At 34.2% G+C, this 19,291-nt stretch overlaps 1 protein-coding gene across 1 annotated transcript in view; it reads right to left on the bottom strand.

The window, feature by feature from the left end:
* Positions 1–19,291, bottom strand: part of LOC140433435 (uncharacterized) — a 67,001-nt gene that overhangs the window by 6,666 nt on the left and 41,044 nt on the right. Inside the window, exons 8-9 of the mRNA XM_072521440.1 lie at positions 13,666–13,825; positions 9,517–9,845 (exon numbers count right to left, since the gene is read on the bottom strand). Coding sequence (XP_072377541.1) covers positions 9,517–9,845; positions 13,666–13,825 — 489 coding nt within the window. The remainder of the gene's footprint in view (positions 1–9,516; positions 9,846–13,665; positions 13,826–19,291) is intronic.

Raw genomic sequence — 19,291 nt, 5'->3', positions numbered from 1 at the left:
TGATTAAATAAAACGAGCGGTTCGAATTTATATACATATATTTATTTATAACTTTACAGTTCGGTAGTATCTTAATAACTAACTCAACTCATAACATCGTGAGATATATATACTACAGTTACAAGGTTCGAGAATATTCCGGCGTTGTCCCACCTCTAATTCGCCTACGTGACCGGTTATTCTCTCTCGCACTCGATACACCTCGAAGCTTCGAGAAGGGTATTGGAGATGCAATGCAACCGTTACCTGGGCCATGCCGAGTGCATGTTCGTAACACTGCTCCCCTCTTAAATCTGATCGTCCCGATCAGCAACTCTATATGTAGGCACAGGATGGCGGAATCTACAGTACTCTCCAGCTCTGCATGAACCCTTTAGAAAGAAATAACAGTCTACTGACTTTGAAGGATACGATCTCATCGGGTTAATGCAACACACAGTAATTCGTACGCCGGTTTCTCGGAAGATTACTTCAAGCATGCTTCTGACAATCTTCCAGTCCAGATTATCTAGTGCATGGCCTATCTTGGGTAAGGCCAAATTCTTGATGTCGTAATTGCACACAATTTTCTTCAAATTAGTTAGAGCACGCCATATATCCTCGTAGCTTGCCCTGTCTGTATACGACTTCCTGGTCACCATATACAGCAAAGATCGAGAACCATCTTCTAATCTCAGTACTCTTCCAACTTTAGGCTGCTGGTTTTTTAACTCGTCCAAACGACCGAATTTCTTATAAAATACGGATGAAATTCCTTTAGTCCTCTCAAGATCTTGGGCAACACAGTGGGCAATAGAGACGTTATGCGGAACACTAAAAAGATCCTGCTGAACTTCTGTGGTCACGCCGAATCTAGCACTCTTTCTCTCTGCGTAATTTGACATAAATTCATTAAAGCTTGGTCGCCGGTCATCTTTGATCTCATGTTGAAGGGTTCGTGCTTCTTCTGTTTCGTTTGAGCCAGCATATGGTGCAAGACGATTTATGTGAACTACTTTTGGTTTACCTTTCGGCAACTTCTTAATTCGGTATATTACGTCATTTATTTTCTTTTTAATTTCATATGGACCTTCCCATTGTCTTTGCAGTTTGGGAGACAAGCCTCGACGACGTTGTGGATTATAAAGCCAAACAAGATCACCTACTTCATAGCTTTCACTCTTGCATCGAGAATCATATTGATCTTTCATTCTGTCACTGGCTATCTGGATGTGTTGTCGGGCAAGTTCATGAATGTTGTTCATTCTTAACTTCGGGCGGTCGACATAATCTTCGCTTGCAACATGTTCTTCGGAAGGTCTGCAGCCAAACTCTAGGTCGCAGGGTAAACGAACTTCACGACCTAACATCAGGCAGGTTGGAGTCTGGCCCGTAGTTTCATTCACGGCCGAGCGGTAGGCCATTAGGAATAAATGAATATGCTGGTCCCAATCTCTTTGATGTTCTGATACAACCTTGGATAGGTGTTTACCCATTGTTCGGTTCATTCTCTCGACCATTCCATCTGATTGAGGATGCAGGGGTGTCGTTCTGGTCTTATTGACACCAATCAATTTACAAACGTTTTGGAAAAGAGTTGACTCGAAGTTTCGCCCTTGGTCGGAGTGGATCTCCAAGGGAACACCAAATCGGCTAAAGAATTCTTTAACAAGTACCTCTGCAACGGTAGCAGCTTCTTGATTTGGTATCGCATAAGCCTCAGTCCATTTCGTAAAATAATCCATGGCTACCAGGATATATTATTTCCATCATTTGTCTCTGGAAGTGGACCTGCAATGTCGATTGCTACTCTTTCCATAGGACTACCAACATTGTACTGTCTCATGGGTGCCCTCTTTTTACCAGCTGGACCATTACTGGTTGCACACAGTTCACATTTCCGGCACCATCTCCTTACATCATCTTTACAGTTCACCCAATAGAACCGTTCTCGAACCTTTTGCAGAGTCTTCGTGATACCAAAGTGTCCACCTGATGCACCGTCATGCAACTGACGCAATACTTCTGACACTTTACTTTTAGGTACAATTAACTGAAGCTTAGTTTCTGTACCATCATCGTTCTCAAAGGTTCTATACAGAAGATCATCTTTCAGCACTAGGCAATTCCATTGGCTCCAGTAACACTTGACTTCTGGACTACATGCACTAATGTCTTGCCAAGAAGGTCTTTCACTTCGACGCATCCAATCCAATACTCTTTTTATACATGGATCATCTGCTTGAGCGTCTTGTAGCTGTTGAGGCTGCCATTGCTCATTAATGACGGTGGTTCGTCTCACGGGGCAAAGTCGTTCTTCTAATTCAAGACAATGATTACGATTTGCACTATATGCCCGTCTTGACTGAGTATCAGCAGTTGAATGACTCTTTCCCTGTGTTCCATTTGTTCTAGCTTTCTGACTGTTGTATTATTTTCTTGCAATTTACGGCGAATGTGACCTACGTCGCCATCATGCGAACATCTGGTTTCGTGTCTCTTCGGCATCATGTTACGAACTACTTTCCGTACGATTTCCTCCAGACGTTTCTCGTTTTGTTCGTCGCTCTCTTCAGAGGTTCGTACTCGATAGCTCCGTGAAACTTGACTAGCTGTTTCATGTTCCAAGGCAATAGCGAGCGCTTCATCTAAAACTTTCGGTCTTGCTAGTCGTAAAGCTTTCTGTAGTTCACTGTCTCTTAACCCATTGACGAAGGCATCTACAGCAATTTCTTCCAAAATGTTGTCTGGTGCCTCTGGATATGCCAACAACGCTATACGAGCAATATCTGCTTCAAATTCTTGCAAACTCTCACTTGCTCGTTGGATTCTACTTCTCATTTGTACTTTGTAGACTGGTTGTAGATGGGCATCTCCGTAACGTTTATCTAGTCGAGTGAACAAGGTCTGGTAAAATTTTTCTTGACCCTTAGTAATTGATCTTAGGATATCCGCAGCATCACCTCGTAAAGCAGCAGTCAAGGAAACAGCTTTTTCTTGTTCTGTCCAATGATTGGCTGTCGCAATAGCTTCAAATTGTCTAAGGTATATGGACCAAGAGGACTTTCCATCAAATGGTGGCAATTTGAATCTCATATGATGTGTCATTTCGTCTCTCGGTGATTCTTCTTTCACTACCGGATCTAAGGCTACTGTATTAACTGGTGGTAGCACTTTCGTGTTAGTTATCATGGCCTCTAATTGTTTGATCTTCTCTTCTACGTCTCCTATCTTGTCGTTTACATTTTTCTGTATCTTATCGAATTTTCTCGAGACTTCTTTAAATTTCTCATTGTTTTGAATACATATTTCTTTAATTATTTGTGAAGTCTCGTCGAATCTTCTAAATACATTTTCGAATGTTTCATCGAATCTTTTGGGAACATTCTCTAATTTATTATTATCTCTTTTAGAAGATTCTTCAATTTTTTCGAGACATTCTCAAATTTTCCATCAATTATTTTCGTTAAAACTGCTTCTTTTGTTGATTGAAACTGGAATGTCTCTGGGTCTTCTCCATTCTTGTTAAGCACAGTCTTCAGTCGTTCTTGGAGTATCTTCTTGGACCCACTGCAGTCTTCATCGCGTTCTTCTAGCTGCTCACGCAACTGTTTTACTGACAGTTCTACTAGCAGCATCTTTGGTCAGGCACGCGTACTTTTTAAAATGTTCAAAAGTCTTTTTCAAAAGTCACTGCTGAATTTATATTTAAATAAATCAATTATCCTCACACCGTGACACCACTGTAACGAGATTAAATAAAACGAGCGGTTCGAATTTATATACATATATTTATTTATAACTTTACAGTTCGGTAGTATCTTAATAACTAACTCAACTCATAACATCGTGAGATATATATACTACAGTTACAAGGTTCGAGAATATTCTGGCGTTGTCCCATCTCTAATTCGCCTACGTGACCGGTTATTCTCTCTCGCACTCGATACACCTCGAAGCTTCGAGAAGGGTATTGGAGATGCAATGCAACCGTTACCTGGGCCATGCCGAGTGCATGTTCGTAACAATATTATATTCGGCAAAAAAATTATACAACCATCTCCCTTTGCAACTTAAATCTACAACTTCTTTACTTAAGTTCCGTAAATTGACAAAAGCCTATCTATCTGAAACACCATATTATTCAGTATAAGAGTTTCTTACCAAATAACTAAAAGAAATTACAGTACGTTTTGGCGTTATCACATGCGGCAACTTTCTTTCTTTCTCCCCTTCCTTTACCCTAACAAGGTGTCAGATTTGGGCGAGCTATTTTAATTTCCATTTACCCACCTCTTTCATTCTTTTCTGTTTCCTGCCATTATTTTCAATTCCTCGAGTGATTTTTGTTTAAGTTTTCCCGCCTCTACTACTTGCTGTATCCATTTTTTTCTTGGTTTGCCTCTTTTTCTTTTTCCGATGTTTTTTGCTTTATAAATTTTTCCTTGTTATTCTATTGGATTGCATCCTCATCAGATGCCCATACCAGTTCATTTGTCTCTTTGCTATTTTGTTCATTATCGGTTCCTGGTTGGCCATTCTTCTAATAGTCTCGTTGCTTAATCTATCCCATTTTGTCTTTCCAACTATCCTTCTTAGATGTCTCATCTCCATTGCGTTTATCCTGCTCTTATGTTTTTCCAGAATTGTCCAGTTTTCACTTGCATAGAGCACAGCCGGTATCACTATTGTGTTATATATTTTTATTCTTGTTTCTCGTGCAAGTTCTCTTTTTCCCATTATTGGGGCTAACGCATAATATAACTTGTTTGATTTCTTTGCTCTATTTGTTATTTCCCAGTCTATTTTTCCATCATTAGTTATTATACTTCCCAGGTATTCGTAAGTTGTTACTATTTCCAATTCTGAGTTTTTACATTTTATCTTTATTTGATTATCTTCCTTATCTCCTTTGCCGCTGATTATCATTATCTTACTTTTTTCCTCGTTTATCTCCATTTTAAGTTCTTCTATTTGTTCTACCCACATATCCATTAGTTTCTGCATTTTATTCTCGGAATCTGCTATTAGTACTATGTCGTCTGCATACATTAAGGACTCTATTGTTACCGGTTGTAATCTGCGGTAACCTATTATTGTCTGTAGTTGATTAGTTCTGACTCTAGTGTTTCTTATCAATATGTTCATTACTATTATGAATAGCAAAGGGCTGAGACTATCTCCTTGTTTAATACCTCTCTTCCAATTAAATGCTTCCGATCTTTCCCCTGTTATTTGTACCCTTCCTTTTACCTCTTTGTAAGTACTTTCTATAATTTTTATCAATGCATTAGGTACGTTAATTTTCCTCAAGCATTTCCCTATAATATGTCTTTCTATCGTGTCAAATGCTGCTCTTAGGTCTATGAATGCTAATACTAGTTTTTTCCCGTATCTATGCTTCTTTCTATTAGGTTTCTAATGATATATATGTTGTCATTTGTCTGTCTTCCCGGTTTAATGCCATTTGTTCTTCTCCCAATACCATTTCTACTTCTTGTCTCAGTCTCTTCTCTATTATTTTCGTATATATTTTAAAGCACACCGATGACAGACATATTGCCCTATAGTTGTCGCAGTTTACATGTTCTCCTTTTTTGTATATTGGCACGATGATATTGTTCTGCCAGTCTTTAGGGATTGTTTGTTTTTCCCACGCCTCTTTATATATTTTCCATAGCCAGTTTATTCCTTCTTCTCTCATGTATTTTACCATTTCCGGTTCAATTTCATCATCTCCACCCGCCTTGCCTATTTTTATATTTGATAATCCCTCTATTACTTCTTCTCTACTTATTTGCTCTGGCTCTGTGTTTTCTTCGCCTTCATTGATTATATTGTCTTCCTTTATCACTTCGGTATCAAATTTTTTCTCATAATATTCTTTCCATACCCTAGCTATTTGTTCTGGGCTTATTTGTATTTGGTTTGAAGTATCTCTTACTGCGTTTATTTCCTTTCGTTTTCCCTGCCTTATGTGTCGTATTGTCGTCCAAAAGTTTCTATTATTTGTTATATATTCTTCCTGAAGTTCTTCTCCAAATTCTTTCCATGTTTTTGTTTTTGCTTGTGTGACTGTCTTTTTTGCCAATCGTCTCTGCCTATAGTATTTTTCTTTATCTTCTTCTAATCCCGTTTCGAGGTATTTTTTCCATGCTATTTTCTTCTTTTTTATTTCTGCCTTCACTTCTTTATTCCACCACCTTGTCCTTTTTAACTGTTTATTATATTTTTTGATTCCACACACTTCAGTTGCTGTTGTCTTTAATACTTCACTGTATGTATTCCATCTTTCTTCCATTGTCCATGTTTCTTTTTTGGCGCTCTATTTGTCTCAGTCTTTTGTTAGTTTCCTCCGTGTAAAATTCTCGCACACTTTTTATCTTTAGTTTGTTTACATTTACTTTTTTGTACTCTTTTCATCCTCCAGTTTTGCAGTGACCATCCTGTGTTGTGTAGACAGTTCGGGTTCCTTTTCCGTTAAGATGTTTTTAATATTTTGTTCTAGGTTTCTCGTATAGACTATATAGTCGATTAAGCTTTTCGCATTTCTCTCTTCAGCCACAAATGTATATTTGTCGTTAATGGTTTGTTCACTGAATGTGTTTCCTATTATCAGGTCATTGGTTTGGCAGAATTCCAGCATTTTAATTCCATTTCTATTTAATGTTTCTTCCCCATATTGTCCAATGCATCCTAATCCCCTGTTAATATCCTTACCTACTCTTGAATTCCAATCGCCTAAGATTACTATTTTTTCTCTTGTCTCTCTTAATTTGTCTAATGCGTTTTGGAGTTTGTTGTAGAATTCTATCATTATCTCTTCTTCATTACCTTCTGTTGGTCCGTATATTTGTATTATTCCTATCTTGTCGTTTAGTTCTATTTGGGCTGTGATTATTCTAGATGATACTGCTTCGTAGTTTGTTATTCTTGATTCTATTCTTTTATTAACTATTATACCGACTCCTTCTTTTGCTCTGTGACCCTGTGGTACTCCCGAATAATATAGACTATATTTCTCATTGATATTGATGTGTCCTTTACCTATCTTTTTTGTCTCGCTTATTCCCATTATTTGTACGTTCATTTTTCCATTTCTTCCGTAGCTTCTATTTCCTTGCCGGTCAGAGATGTCACATTCCATGTCGCTATTCCTATGTGATTAGTCTTGTTAAGATGTATTTCCTTATTACTGTATTCTTCTTCTCCATTATTGGTGTTAACGTTGATTTCATGCTCCCTGGTTTTTGTATTAACATTATATCCGTTATTTATTTTATTACCGTTATTATTTCTAATGCTAATATTTAATTTTTCCCTACCTTCATTACTAATGCTATGCCCATTTTTGATATTCCCCCTAACTATAATATGATCACTACTGTTAGTAAGCCTAATACCCATATTACTATCACAAGTCATATTTATAATGGCACACTTATCATTTACATTTCTAATCCTATTCCTATTACTACTTAAAACTAAACATTTATCATCATTGTCCGGTTTATTTTGTAATTCTTCTTTCTCTATTCGTTGCTTGACCTCTCCTTGGTTTTTTTTATGTTGCTCTGGTAGTTTTTTGAACTCTCTATTTCCACTACTTTTTCTTCTTTATAGCACCATCTCCATTCCTTGCCATCTACTGTGATTTTATTGTATCCTATTTTGACCATTTTTCCATTTTCCCTCATTTCTCTTGCTTTATCTCTTAAAGCTTTCATTTTCTCTCTCTCTCCTTTTGTGAGATCCTCTGTAATCCATATTTTTTTGGTCTTCACATTCTTAAGTTTGTATTTGTTTCTTAAGATTTTCTTAAGTTTCTTAAGTTTTTTCTTCTTCGCTTTCTAGTTCCATTAAGCATGTTTTTGTGCCTATTTTTTGTGCTCTTTTAATATTAGTTTTGACTTCAAGATGATTTTCTAACATAGTAGTCATTCCTTCTTTCAATGTTTTTGGGTCTTCAGAGTCTATTATTGCTCCACTAATGATTATATTCTTCTTTCATTTTTCTTTGTCTAATCTTTCCAATGAGTGTTTTAGATCATTTAATTCTTCCGTTATCTTTTTGTTATCGGTTTTGGTTAGTTCGTTTTCTCTTTTCAGTTCTTCTTTCTCTTTTGTCCATTCTTCCTTCACCCTTTCTATTTCCAGCTTTATGATTTTTATTTCTTCATTATTTAGTTTTATCTCTTCTTTAACTTCATTTATATATCTTCTGATCTCCTTATTTTCTTCCTTCATTTCTGTTTTCAGCTCTTTTATCTCCGTTTTAATCTCCTTATTTATTTCTTCTAGTAGTTTCTTTAGTTCTTCCATTTCGCGATTTTTTATGTTATCCTTTGGAGGTGTTCTTAACGTAGCTTTGATATAAACTTATGAGGCTTTTATTTTAATATTTAATTTTTGTCGGCACTAATTACTTTCTTATCTGCCAAGAAACCAAAAAACGCGTAGGAATGCCTAAGCGGGTCCACCCCTCGGACTTAAAACATTCGCCAAAACCAGTTTTTTTTAATATTTCTCACAATTATTTATTTACTGAAAACTTGTTAAAATTATTTAAAATGGTTATATCTTACTTGCCTGATGGTATTTCTTTTATTCACTACTATCACCTGTATGCACTTAACTTTTAACTTTTATTTTTGAACTTTGTTGAATTTTTTAACTTGTAATTCCCCAATTATTTGACGTTTATTACGGAGCGAAAATCAACGAAACTACTGTGTCACTTGCAGGACCGTCTCTCCATGCGGCAACCTAAACTTATTAATTAGTTCGTAAGGTTTTATTATGCAATTTAGTTAAAGTTTGCAATGGATTGTATATTATATTATCTTTTATTTTGTGATATTGACTTATGTAATTTTAATAAATTTTAAATTGTTATTGTTATTTTTTTGACTTTTTGTAAACTTTGTCCATAAAATTGTACAATTTTCAGTGACAATAAAGCATATTTCTATTCTATTCTATAACTTTTCTGGAACTACTCATGTTTCCATGTCTTTGCTATAACAACAGAAATTAAAAATTAGTTAACAAAAACTATAAATTGTTTTGATCATATTTTATATATTTACCACTTAAAAACAACATTTTTATTATTATTATAAAGTTATAATTTATTAAAAATGTAATAAATAAATACATACCTTACTTTCCAATAAGTTATTTTACTGCACAAGATATTCAAAAATCAATGTCTATAAAAGTAATTAAACTAACAATTAAAACTAAAACTGTAATAATGAATTAAAAAAAAAACAAATTTTACTGCACTATTAAAAGATTTGGAGTAGAAACAACCTGAACAAAGAACTATAAAAGAATGAAATTTAACGGCTGAAACTTTTAGGGAGAATGAGTGCAACTTATTTTAAACGTGAACTTGTGTTCTGCGTTGATATGACTCCTAGCGTCATAGCTCTTTAGAAAATCCGTTACCTCTACCAGATAATTCTGCTAAAACACTGAAATTATTATGGAAGTGAAAAATTATAATAAAAATAAAAATATACAAATTCCTACCTCTATAATTTCCTGTTTTATAGCATCAATATTTACTTTTTGTTCATTTAACAATTTTAATGCTTCAATATACTGTTCGTAAATACTACTGATATTTTTTTCGTTGGATTTATATTCTTCCATAAAAGATGTATATTTGGGATCTTTCAAAAAACCATTCCATGCTTCAATTTGGTTTGGAATAATATCAGGAGTAACCACTGTATCTGAAATAATGCCGTCGGTAAAACTACTAACTGATCTTTGTTTGACTTCAGAGGCTCTTCTCTGAATTGAGGTGGTGAATTTTGATTTCCTCCGTTTGGCACTTTGAGATATGGAGCCAGAAGCTACAAGAACAATAAATTCAAATACAATTGCTAAAATATAAATACCAAAGAAAATTAAATAAAACTATCCAATATCCAAAAACTCTTAAAACCAAAATACATTTATATAAACATTTAACAAGAAACAATAACCAAAATACATATCTGTGGCTTGGTTCAAGAAATGTAGATGTTACTTTTTGGCCAAAATAAGTTAAGAGTAGTTTTAGGGTAAAAAAATAATATAGGTATATTTCGTACAATAATTTATTGTTATCCTACAGTAATTAGAAAGTTTCTAATTATTTACGATAACGATAAATCATTGTACGAAATATAGGTATAGTACATCCACTAATAATTTTCCAACATAAACATGTCTTATTCTGGTATCAAAGAGACCGCCTTTCAAATCAAGGTTGTCAGACATATTTCCTAAAATTCCTAAGGTTATATTTAAAAAATATTCTCTATTCTCTATTCGTTATTATTCAATTGCTAGTCAACGAACGACACTCTTAAAAAATAATATGAACTTATTCTCAAAAATATATATATAAATTAATTAACTAGGTACTAATATTTACATGGACTCTTCACTAATGAATTAAAGCAACCGTGAACTTTGTATATATTACTTATATTCTAAGTAATTTTCGAATATTGACAACATTGTAGTCTGGAGAGAATTTGAACGTTCGACGTTGCCCTGTTGGTGAATTTAGCGGTAATACTTTTATAGATATAATGATCGACTTTTAAGAAATCAGACAACTTTTAAGAATCCAAGTTCTCAAAAACGGTTTCAAGAATTGTATTATTTTTTTCCAAATTTCATTGATTTTATACCTTACCTGGAAACATGAAAAATTGCAGATATATTAATAATGGTAATAAGGTTATATTCACTAATTTTAAACTCATGCATTATGGCGGCAACAGCGCGAAGCGCAAAGCCGATAATTCTAATGAACACCTGTTGTCTGGCTAGGCGACACCCTAAAATATTTCCTTTTGCAGAGGCGGCGCTTATAAGGTATAGGTAATATAAGTTATAAGTAATATTATATTTTTCTAGGATGGCATTTTTTAAGATGCATCAACTTCTGTGTTATCAATAAATAATGACAATTATGTTAATGACAGCTCTGAATTAAAAAATAAAGATTTGCACGTACAATCCCAAAGAATAGTTTTAAATATGTATGAGTGTTTGAAAAAAGAAAATATTGGGATGGCTGATAATGCAATTGTTTCGAGAATTCATGTATTAAAAAAATCGGGTATAAGACGATATATACAATTATTAAATTAGGCACAGTTACAGATCATTCCTTAAAACGAAAGCGACCAAATAAAAAATTGGGTAGGATTGACACTGCTGCAAAAGACGTTATTCAGGGAACAGTTTACAATTTTACAGGCACACTGACGATTCTTTTCAGTCCTTCTAATTAATTTCTTTACAGCTATCGCGATGCATCTTGAACACTAGTATTCATTATTATACAGTGTGTCGCATTTAAGATGAAGACAACTCTATATATCAGCTACTAAAATACATACAGATTTGACATTTTGCACAGTCATACATGTTGTTAGTGCACATTTTTTTAAGATAGTCATCTGAAATTTAAATTTTAAACGCGGCTTACTGCGAATCCACAAACAGGGTAAATTTTCGATATTTTGCTTCGCGTTAGAGAAATCGGAAAAACTTATTTGGAAAAGTTGTTCCACTTATTGTAAACGCACATACCAAATTTCATGACAAAATTCGCAATTTTAGTTTTTCAGTATTATTTGTAATCTCGATCCTAAATCTACAATTGGCTGTCTAAAGATGCATCTCGGGACAGCCAACTGTCCGTTTTAGAATCCTGACTACAATTGAAGAGCTTATTTCCAAAGTGTCTTACATCCATATAATGAAATCCATGAAATTACAGATTTTCATACAAATTTAACATACAAATTATACAATTTTACAATTTTCATATGCACTTTTAAATGGTAAATAAGAAGTTGTTTTGGTACATATAACTTTATTCTAGACTTGAAGAAATCTATAAAGTTTAAAAAAAGAAAATTTAAAAAATCGAAATTTTGGATTTAAGACACTGGAAATAAGCTCTTCAATTAATGAAAAAAGTAAAAGTGCGAATTTTGACATAAAACTTTGTTATGTGGGGTTAAAATAATATTTGGAACATCTTTTCCAAATAACTTTTTCAGATATCTCTAACTCGAAGCAAAATATTGAAGATTCACCCTGTTTGTGCATTAACAGTAGGCCGTGTTTAAAAATTAAATTTCAGTTGACTATCTTAATTGCTGGATAGACAATGTTTTAAAATTTTCTGACAGAATGAGCCATTATTTACAGATAATTGTAAAAAAATATTACGGTTTATGTAAAAACTAAATAATAAGTCCAATATTCTTATAAATCACTAAAATTAACAAGCTTTAATTTGAAAGAATTAATTTGTTATTTATTCGGTGTTGTGAGCCCGCTCCCATTTGAAAAAAAAACTGATTCCGTCCTTTGAAGAGTCCTATTCAAAAATGCCCCGTTTAAACAAATCGAAGGTTAAAGGGTGCCGGACATTTTTGCCGGAAACAATTCAAATTCAAAAGATCACCTTTTTCTGCTACGGAAAATATTGCTCCGATTTCTCACCAAAATCAATGTTGATACTTTAGTTTAGATACTCTTGAATCTCAAAAATACTCATTTACATATTTTTCAAGCCTCGAAAATGCATATTAGGTATCGCATTTTTCGGATTTTAAATCGCTTATATCTCCAAAACTATTAACTTTTGAGAAAAATGACATAGATCTTATTTAGAGTCACCCAAAAACCTAAAAAATATTTTTTGGAGCACAAAAGGTGATATTTTGAATTTGTTTAAAAAATTGTTTAAACAATTTCTGCCCAAAAATTGAGAAATTTTCCTGAATATAATTATGTAAAAATTAATAAAAATTATATGATTTTTCTTGAAATATGCGTTTGATAACTGATCCCTTTTCTTAATTTCCACGCCAATGGTCGGCATCGACATCAAAGAACCTCAAAAGCCGACGCTTGGCAAATTGACAATGGAAAAAGTATACATCTCTGGCGCGTAAATGAAGACAGAAATTTTTACTTGACTCTTAATGGACTATTCTGGAAATTGGTAATATAGGGACAAAGTCCCAGTACTTAGCGAAACAAAGGCAGACCCCCGGCTTGTTCAAAAGCTTAACTGGGAATGATAGGAAAAATTTTTCACTCTGATGATAAACCTCTTAATCAGTCTTAACCTTGAATCTCGAGTCGATTCTCACGATCTCCTCATTTCTACCTCGCAGGCGATTAGTTGCGATTGCAGAGGGCATCTGGCAAATGTCTATAATAACTTTTAATTCTCTTAGCGACAGTTTCCAATGCAAAAAACTGATTCAATTTTGCTTATTCCAATCTACGCTTTTAAGACGCAGTTTAAAACCAACGATGAAATGATTATAGCAACTGTTGAGATTTAGAGAGAAAGCTATTTATTCGATGTAATTAAGACTGTATAAACAAATACTCATAGTATGTCTTTCCGTTCGAAAATCAAGTGTTTCTTTTTTCGAAGATTTGTAATGCGTAGATTAAAATCTTATACAAAACGGAATTTAAAATACGTGAATTAAAACTTTTTACAGAATGGATTTTAAAAATGCTACATGTTAAGTACAATTTTATAAGATTTGAACAGTAAAATATATTCGGAGAGGACAATCCCCCATCTGGAAAGGAATATTGATATAGATAAGTAATATAAATACGTAAATGAAAACTTACATATATCTTGACTGGTTATTATTTTCAATGTTGAGGGCTTAACTCTTGAATCAAAAAATGATTGTACTGAAATCTGCTTATCTACTTTTTCTACCGTTGATAACTTTTCATCCACGGAAGCATCTTTAGACTTTTTAATTCGTCGCTTTTCTTTACCCACCTATGAAATTATCTATCTATATTACAGTTAAGGAAGTTGTCGAGTGGTAAATAAAATTACATTAAAAACTTAAGAAAGAACGAGAAGAATTAACAAAGCATAAACAACATGTATATGCTTAAAGAAAAAATTTGAAGGTTAAAAAAGAATCTGAAAATTTCCTCAATTAAATCTAAAATACCCATAAATAAAAAATATAAAGCTTGATTATACAGTCGGACTTTTTTCAAGCATAGTAAAAGAAACTGTGCACTTTATCCTCAAAGCTAGATTTTAGCTTTATATATAGCTATATACTTTAGCTGTAAGTATAAGACGTGAAGTGTATATCTATAAATAAAATTTGACATTAATTAATAAATTACCCTAAAATTGAAGTAATATGTATATTGAAGCTTGGTAAAGTCATAAGGAATTGAGAAAGCTAGAAAGAAAGTATATGATATATGATGATCTCGAACATTCGTTACGGATAGGCACATCAAGAAGAAGAACCATGTCAGAATTATCTACGTTATTAGGATCGCCAAACTGAATGCTTCACGATATTCTGTTATATGAAAAAGTTATTTTACTTTCGTATTTTGGTCCAACGGCGAATATTTTTCGAACAAGGAAACATCTCTTTCACCTTATACTTTTTCTTAAGAATGAGTTATAGTATGCGATTGTTAATCTGTTTCCCTTCAATAAATATCACAAATAATACGTGTTCCGTCCCTCCACACATATTTTTCTTATTATTTCTTTAATTATTTTGTGTGTCTTTGCGTACATAACCTACGTGTAGACACCGCATTGCCAGTCTTAAGAAATACTTAGAAATCTATTCGCATTGAGACAGGTCTCTCAGTAATCGTATAACCACTAGTCGAGAAATACTTCAGTTTATGTTATTATCCACTCCCAGTGTAAACAGGCGCTGTTCAAACAGTCCATAGATTCAAAATACTTTAGTACACTGGAAAATGTAGAAGGAAAAAGAGAGAAATGTTGAATAGAAAAATACAACAAATTACGTATTATAATAACAGAAGAGAGACTAGAAAATTTTAAAGAAACTAAGCAGTACACCCAAGGATACATGACAGTTGGCAAGGACAAAAATGGGGCAATTTCAGCGAGAAAGAGGAAATAATGAAAAGGTGGAAGGAGCATTTTCAAGAGCTGTTAAACTCAGAAAAAGAACAAAACGAAGATGAAGAAATAATTCACCACACAGCAGAACAACTAGTTGAGCAACCAACATTGGAAGAAACGATAAACGTCATAAAACATCTAAAAAATAACAAAGCACCTGGCATAGATTGAACAACTGCAGAAGTGATAAAGAACGGTGAACATGAGCTATGGAGGCGTATCCACAAACTAATCAACCGCATATGGACACTAGAAGTCATCCCAGAATATTGGAAAGTAGGAATCATACTTCCTATGTACAAAGGGGGAGACAAACGACTCTGCAAAAATTATAGGGGCATAACAGTTTTAAATGTCGTCTACAAGGTATTATCAGGAATTATATACAGCCACCTGGAATCGTTTTCGGAGGAGATGATTGGTGAATACCAATGTGGCTTCAGACCAAATAGGTCAATTATAGACCAAATACATATATTAAGAAGTATACATGAAAAATGTGAATATAACATACCTATTTACAACTTGTATATCGATTTCAAACAGGCGTTTGATGGAGTAGATCGACAAAAGATGTTAAAGCAACTATCTATGTTCTTCTTCTTCTTGCAGTACCATCTCCTATCGGAGGTTGGCTACCATCACAGCAATCTTTACTTTGTTGGCTGCAGCTCTGAACAACTGTATTGAACTGCACCCGTACCACTCCCTTAAATTTCGCAACCAGGAATTCCTCCTACGTCCCACATTTCTCTTTCCCGAGATTTTTCCTTAGAAATACCCAATAGGGATACCCAATAAGTTGGTTAAACTTATACGAATGACTCTGGAGGGTATCAAAGCTATGGTGAGAATAGATGGAGATATGACGCAGGCCTTTGATATTGAAAATGGAGTTAGACAAGGTGATGCCTTATCAACAACACTTTTTAATCTAACTTTAGAAGCTGTTGTTAGAAAACTGGATATAAACGACTGTATTAATACAAGATCAATGCAAATATGCACATATGCGGATGATGTTGCCATAATAAGCCGCAACAAAAGGGTATTAAGCGAAAAAGTTATAGAACTGAAACGAGAAGCTGCTACGTTTGGTCTATATATATATATAAATGAAAGGAAAACAAAATATATGAGTGCACAAAATCGAATCAACATGAGAATCTAAAGGTAGACAACTATACCTACAAATATGCCTCCACTTTTCCCTACCTAGACTCAATAATAAATGACAGCAACAACATCAGTCAAGAAATACAAGCACGGATTCTTAGCGGTAATAAGTGCTTTTATGCATACAAAGACTTAATGAAAAGTAAGTTAGTGAATCGTGAGTCTAAGCTTAGAATCTACAAAACAGTAATTAGACCAGTGGTCACATATGGATGTGAAACGTGGACCCTCTCAACCACTGATGAAAATCCACTGAGAATATTTGAGCGCAAAATACTAAGATATTTGGACCAACCCAATGCAGCGATGGTTTGTGGAGAATTAAAATGAACCACGAGCTGGATGAACTAATGCAGAGCATAGATATTGTTAGATTTGTAAAGTCACAAAGACTAAACTGGCTTGGCCACCTAGAAAGAGTGCCAGATAATCGAGCTGTAGAAGTAGTCCAGAGATGGAAGCCCCAAGGAAACAGAACAAGAGGAAGGCCCCGTAAAAGATGGTAGAAGACGTAGAGAGATATCTTAAAACCATGAACATCAGGCAGTGGCGAAGGAAAGTATCCGACAGGGCAGAATGGAAGAACATTGTTAAGCAGGTCAAGACTCACAAAGGGTTGTAGCGCCATTAGAAGAAGAAGAAGTACACTGGAAAAAATATCCATTAATGACCACAGGTACCGTACGATATAACTTACATACAATTGATAAATTTGCATTTAACTTATTTCGGCATAAAAAATAATACCAGTACCTTTAAATAAATATTTGGTAGTTGTATACGTGAAAGCTTATAAAAATCTATATTTAAGCTGACTCATTTTAATACTTCTACATTAGTTAATTTACCAACTTATTGTAAAAAATGATCTCATTTTGAAAACAAGTATGTTTAGTCATTCTGCGATTTTGCTTTTTACCTTAGTATCTTGATCTAGATGTTCTGTGATGAAAGTTCTTAACTATGGGAACTATGGAAATTTGTATATCCTCTTAACTTGTACTCCAATTAATTCGAGCTTTATATTTGGATATGGATTACGGCTACGGGTTAAAAATATAGTAATATGTCTCTTTTATTTGATAGCTATTCCTCTTCTACTTCGTGGATACAATTTAATATAATTTGGAAACGTTTAATATCGTTTGATAGAATTAATATAAATATTATCCCTGTATCTAATTATATTAAGTAACATTTATTTTTATTCCACATGGTTGATCATCAAGTTTTTTTCTTTTGGCTCTACAACCATTTGTAGATTTTGATCTGCTTAATAAATATTCTTCTACCATGTCAACCTTTTTAGCTACTTTCCTTTTTCATTGACTAATTTTCATAGATTATCTGGTTCTTCTTCCTTGTGCTTTCTATCTATTCTATTATTTTAATCTAGATTTTTTTATGAATGGCCAAGCTCAGCATAGCCAGCTCAGTCTTAGAAATGTAACGACAGCTACACTCATTTTATATTTACATTGTTCGTCGTTAAAATGGATTGGTCATATGACTGTCCTGCTGAACTGCTTCCATCGATCTCTATTCTGAGCAACATACTTCCAATTTGTTCTGTTTGTGAAGCTCAATTTGAGTTTGCCTATTTTTGTTGTAATATCCTTGACTTTTGTTGTTGATCTTACCCAGTCGTTCTCCGTTTATTCATATTTCCCTTGATTAATGTTTAGGTTTGACATCCATATGTCGTGATAGAAAGGATGCACTGATTGAACACTGCTTCTCAAGTATTAAGGTATTTTGCGGTTCTTAAGTATCCAACTGAGTTTTCCAAATTCTGTCCACGCCAGTCTTGTTCTTCTAAAAATTTTCACACTTTGCTACTCTTTGTCAAGTTTCAGAATTTGTCCTAGGTAGATATATTCCTGGACTTGTTCTATCTCACTGTCATTTATAGTTATACGTCTGGGACGTCTGTGTTTGTCATTGTTTTTGTTTTTGTTAGACCCATTTGTCATTTCAGTTTTTGGGACGTATTGGGAGCTGTCTGCATCATTTGTAGTTCTTCGAACGTGCTCGCTATATAATCACGATGTCATCAGCGAATGTGAGGTAGTTTAACTTGTTGCTATCAACGTTGATGCCATATATTAACAAATTTGTAGTTTTGAAGGCGTCTTCTAGAGCTAGATTAAACAGTATGGAGATATTACGTTTTCTAATTCCTATCTTAATGGGGATGGGATTTTTATTTTCGTCTAATTGTACTATCGTACATAATATTGTAAAAGTGGTCGGATATGCAGATGACATAGACATTATTGCTAGGCCCACAGAATCTCTGATCGAAGCATTTCGATCACTAAGGGTGTCTGCACTGAGAATGGGATTAAAAATAAACGCACAAAAAACCAAGTATATGTATTGTACTAGATCAGGCTACTAGATACCTAGACTATTAATTGATGATCTGGAACTGGAAGGTGTGGACACCTTTGTCTACCTGGGCTCGCTGCTGATCAAAGACAACAATGTCAGCGAAGAAATTAAAAGAAGAATAGTGTTTGCCAATAAGTGCTATTATGGCTTGAGGAAACAGGTGGCCCCAAAAATACCCAGAAAAATTAAAGTTACCATATATAAAACACTAATACGACCAGTATTAACATACGGGTCAGGAACGTGGTCATTTACACAGAACGACCAAGAATTGCTTGAAAGTTTCGAGAGAAAAATTCTAAGGAGAATATATGGAGGAGTCCAAGAACAGGGTTTGTGGCATAGCCGCTACAACTTTGAGTTATACAGAAGTTTTGGATAGGACATGTAATTAGGCGAGATGAAGATGCAACGATCAGAAAAATTTTCGACCAAAGAGGACCAGTGGGAAGACGAGCCAGAGGAAGACCAAAACTTAGGTATCAAGATAACATAGAGGATGATCTAAAATCCATCGGAGTTAAAGCATGGAGAAGAGTTGCCAGAGACAGAGGCGAATGGAAGATTGTTCTGAAGAAGGCTTTGGCTCATAATGAGCTGTAATGCCACTGATGATGATGATGAATTGTACTATCACAGTTGCGTTTTCATATATTTGGAGAATATTTGGAGAAGAGTTACAGTCAATTATGCTGACCAAATACACAGAAATTCTCCTAATTTCCTGATTGTTGATCACAAAAGGCTGGCAATAAA

This window comes from Diabrotica undecimpunctata, chromosome 2 (genome assembly GCF_040954645.1).
Source record: "Diabrotica undecimpunctata isolate CICGRU chromosome 2, icDiaUnde3, whole genome shotgun sequence".
NCBI classification, from domain to species: domain Eukaryota; kingdom Metazoa; phylum Arthropoda; class Insecta; order Coleoptera; family Chrysomelidae; genus Diabrotica; species Diabrotica undecimpunctata.
This window is presented reverse-complemented; position numbering and strand designations above follow the sequence as displayed.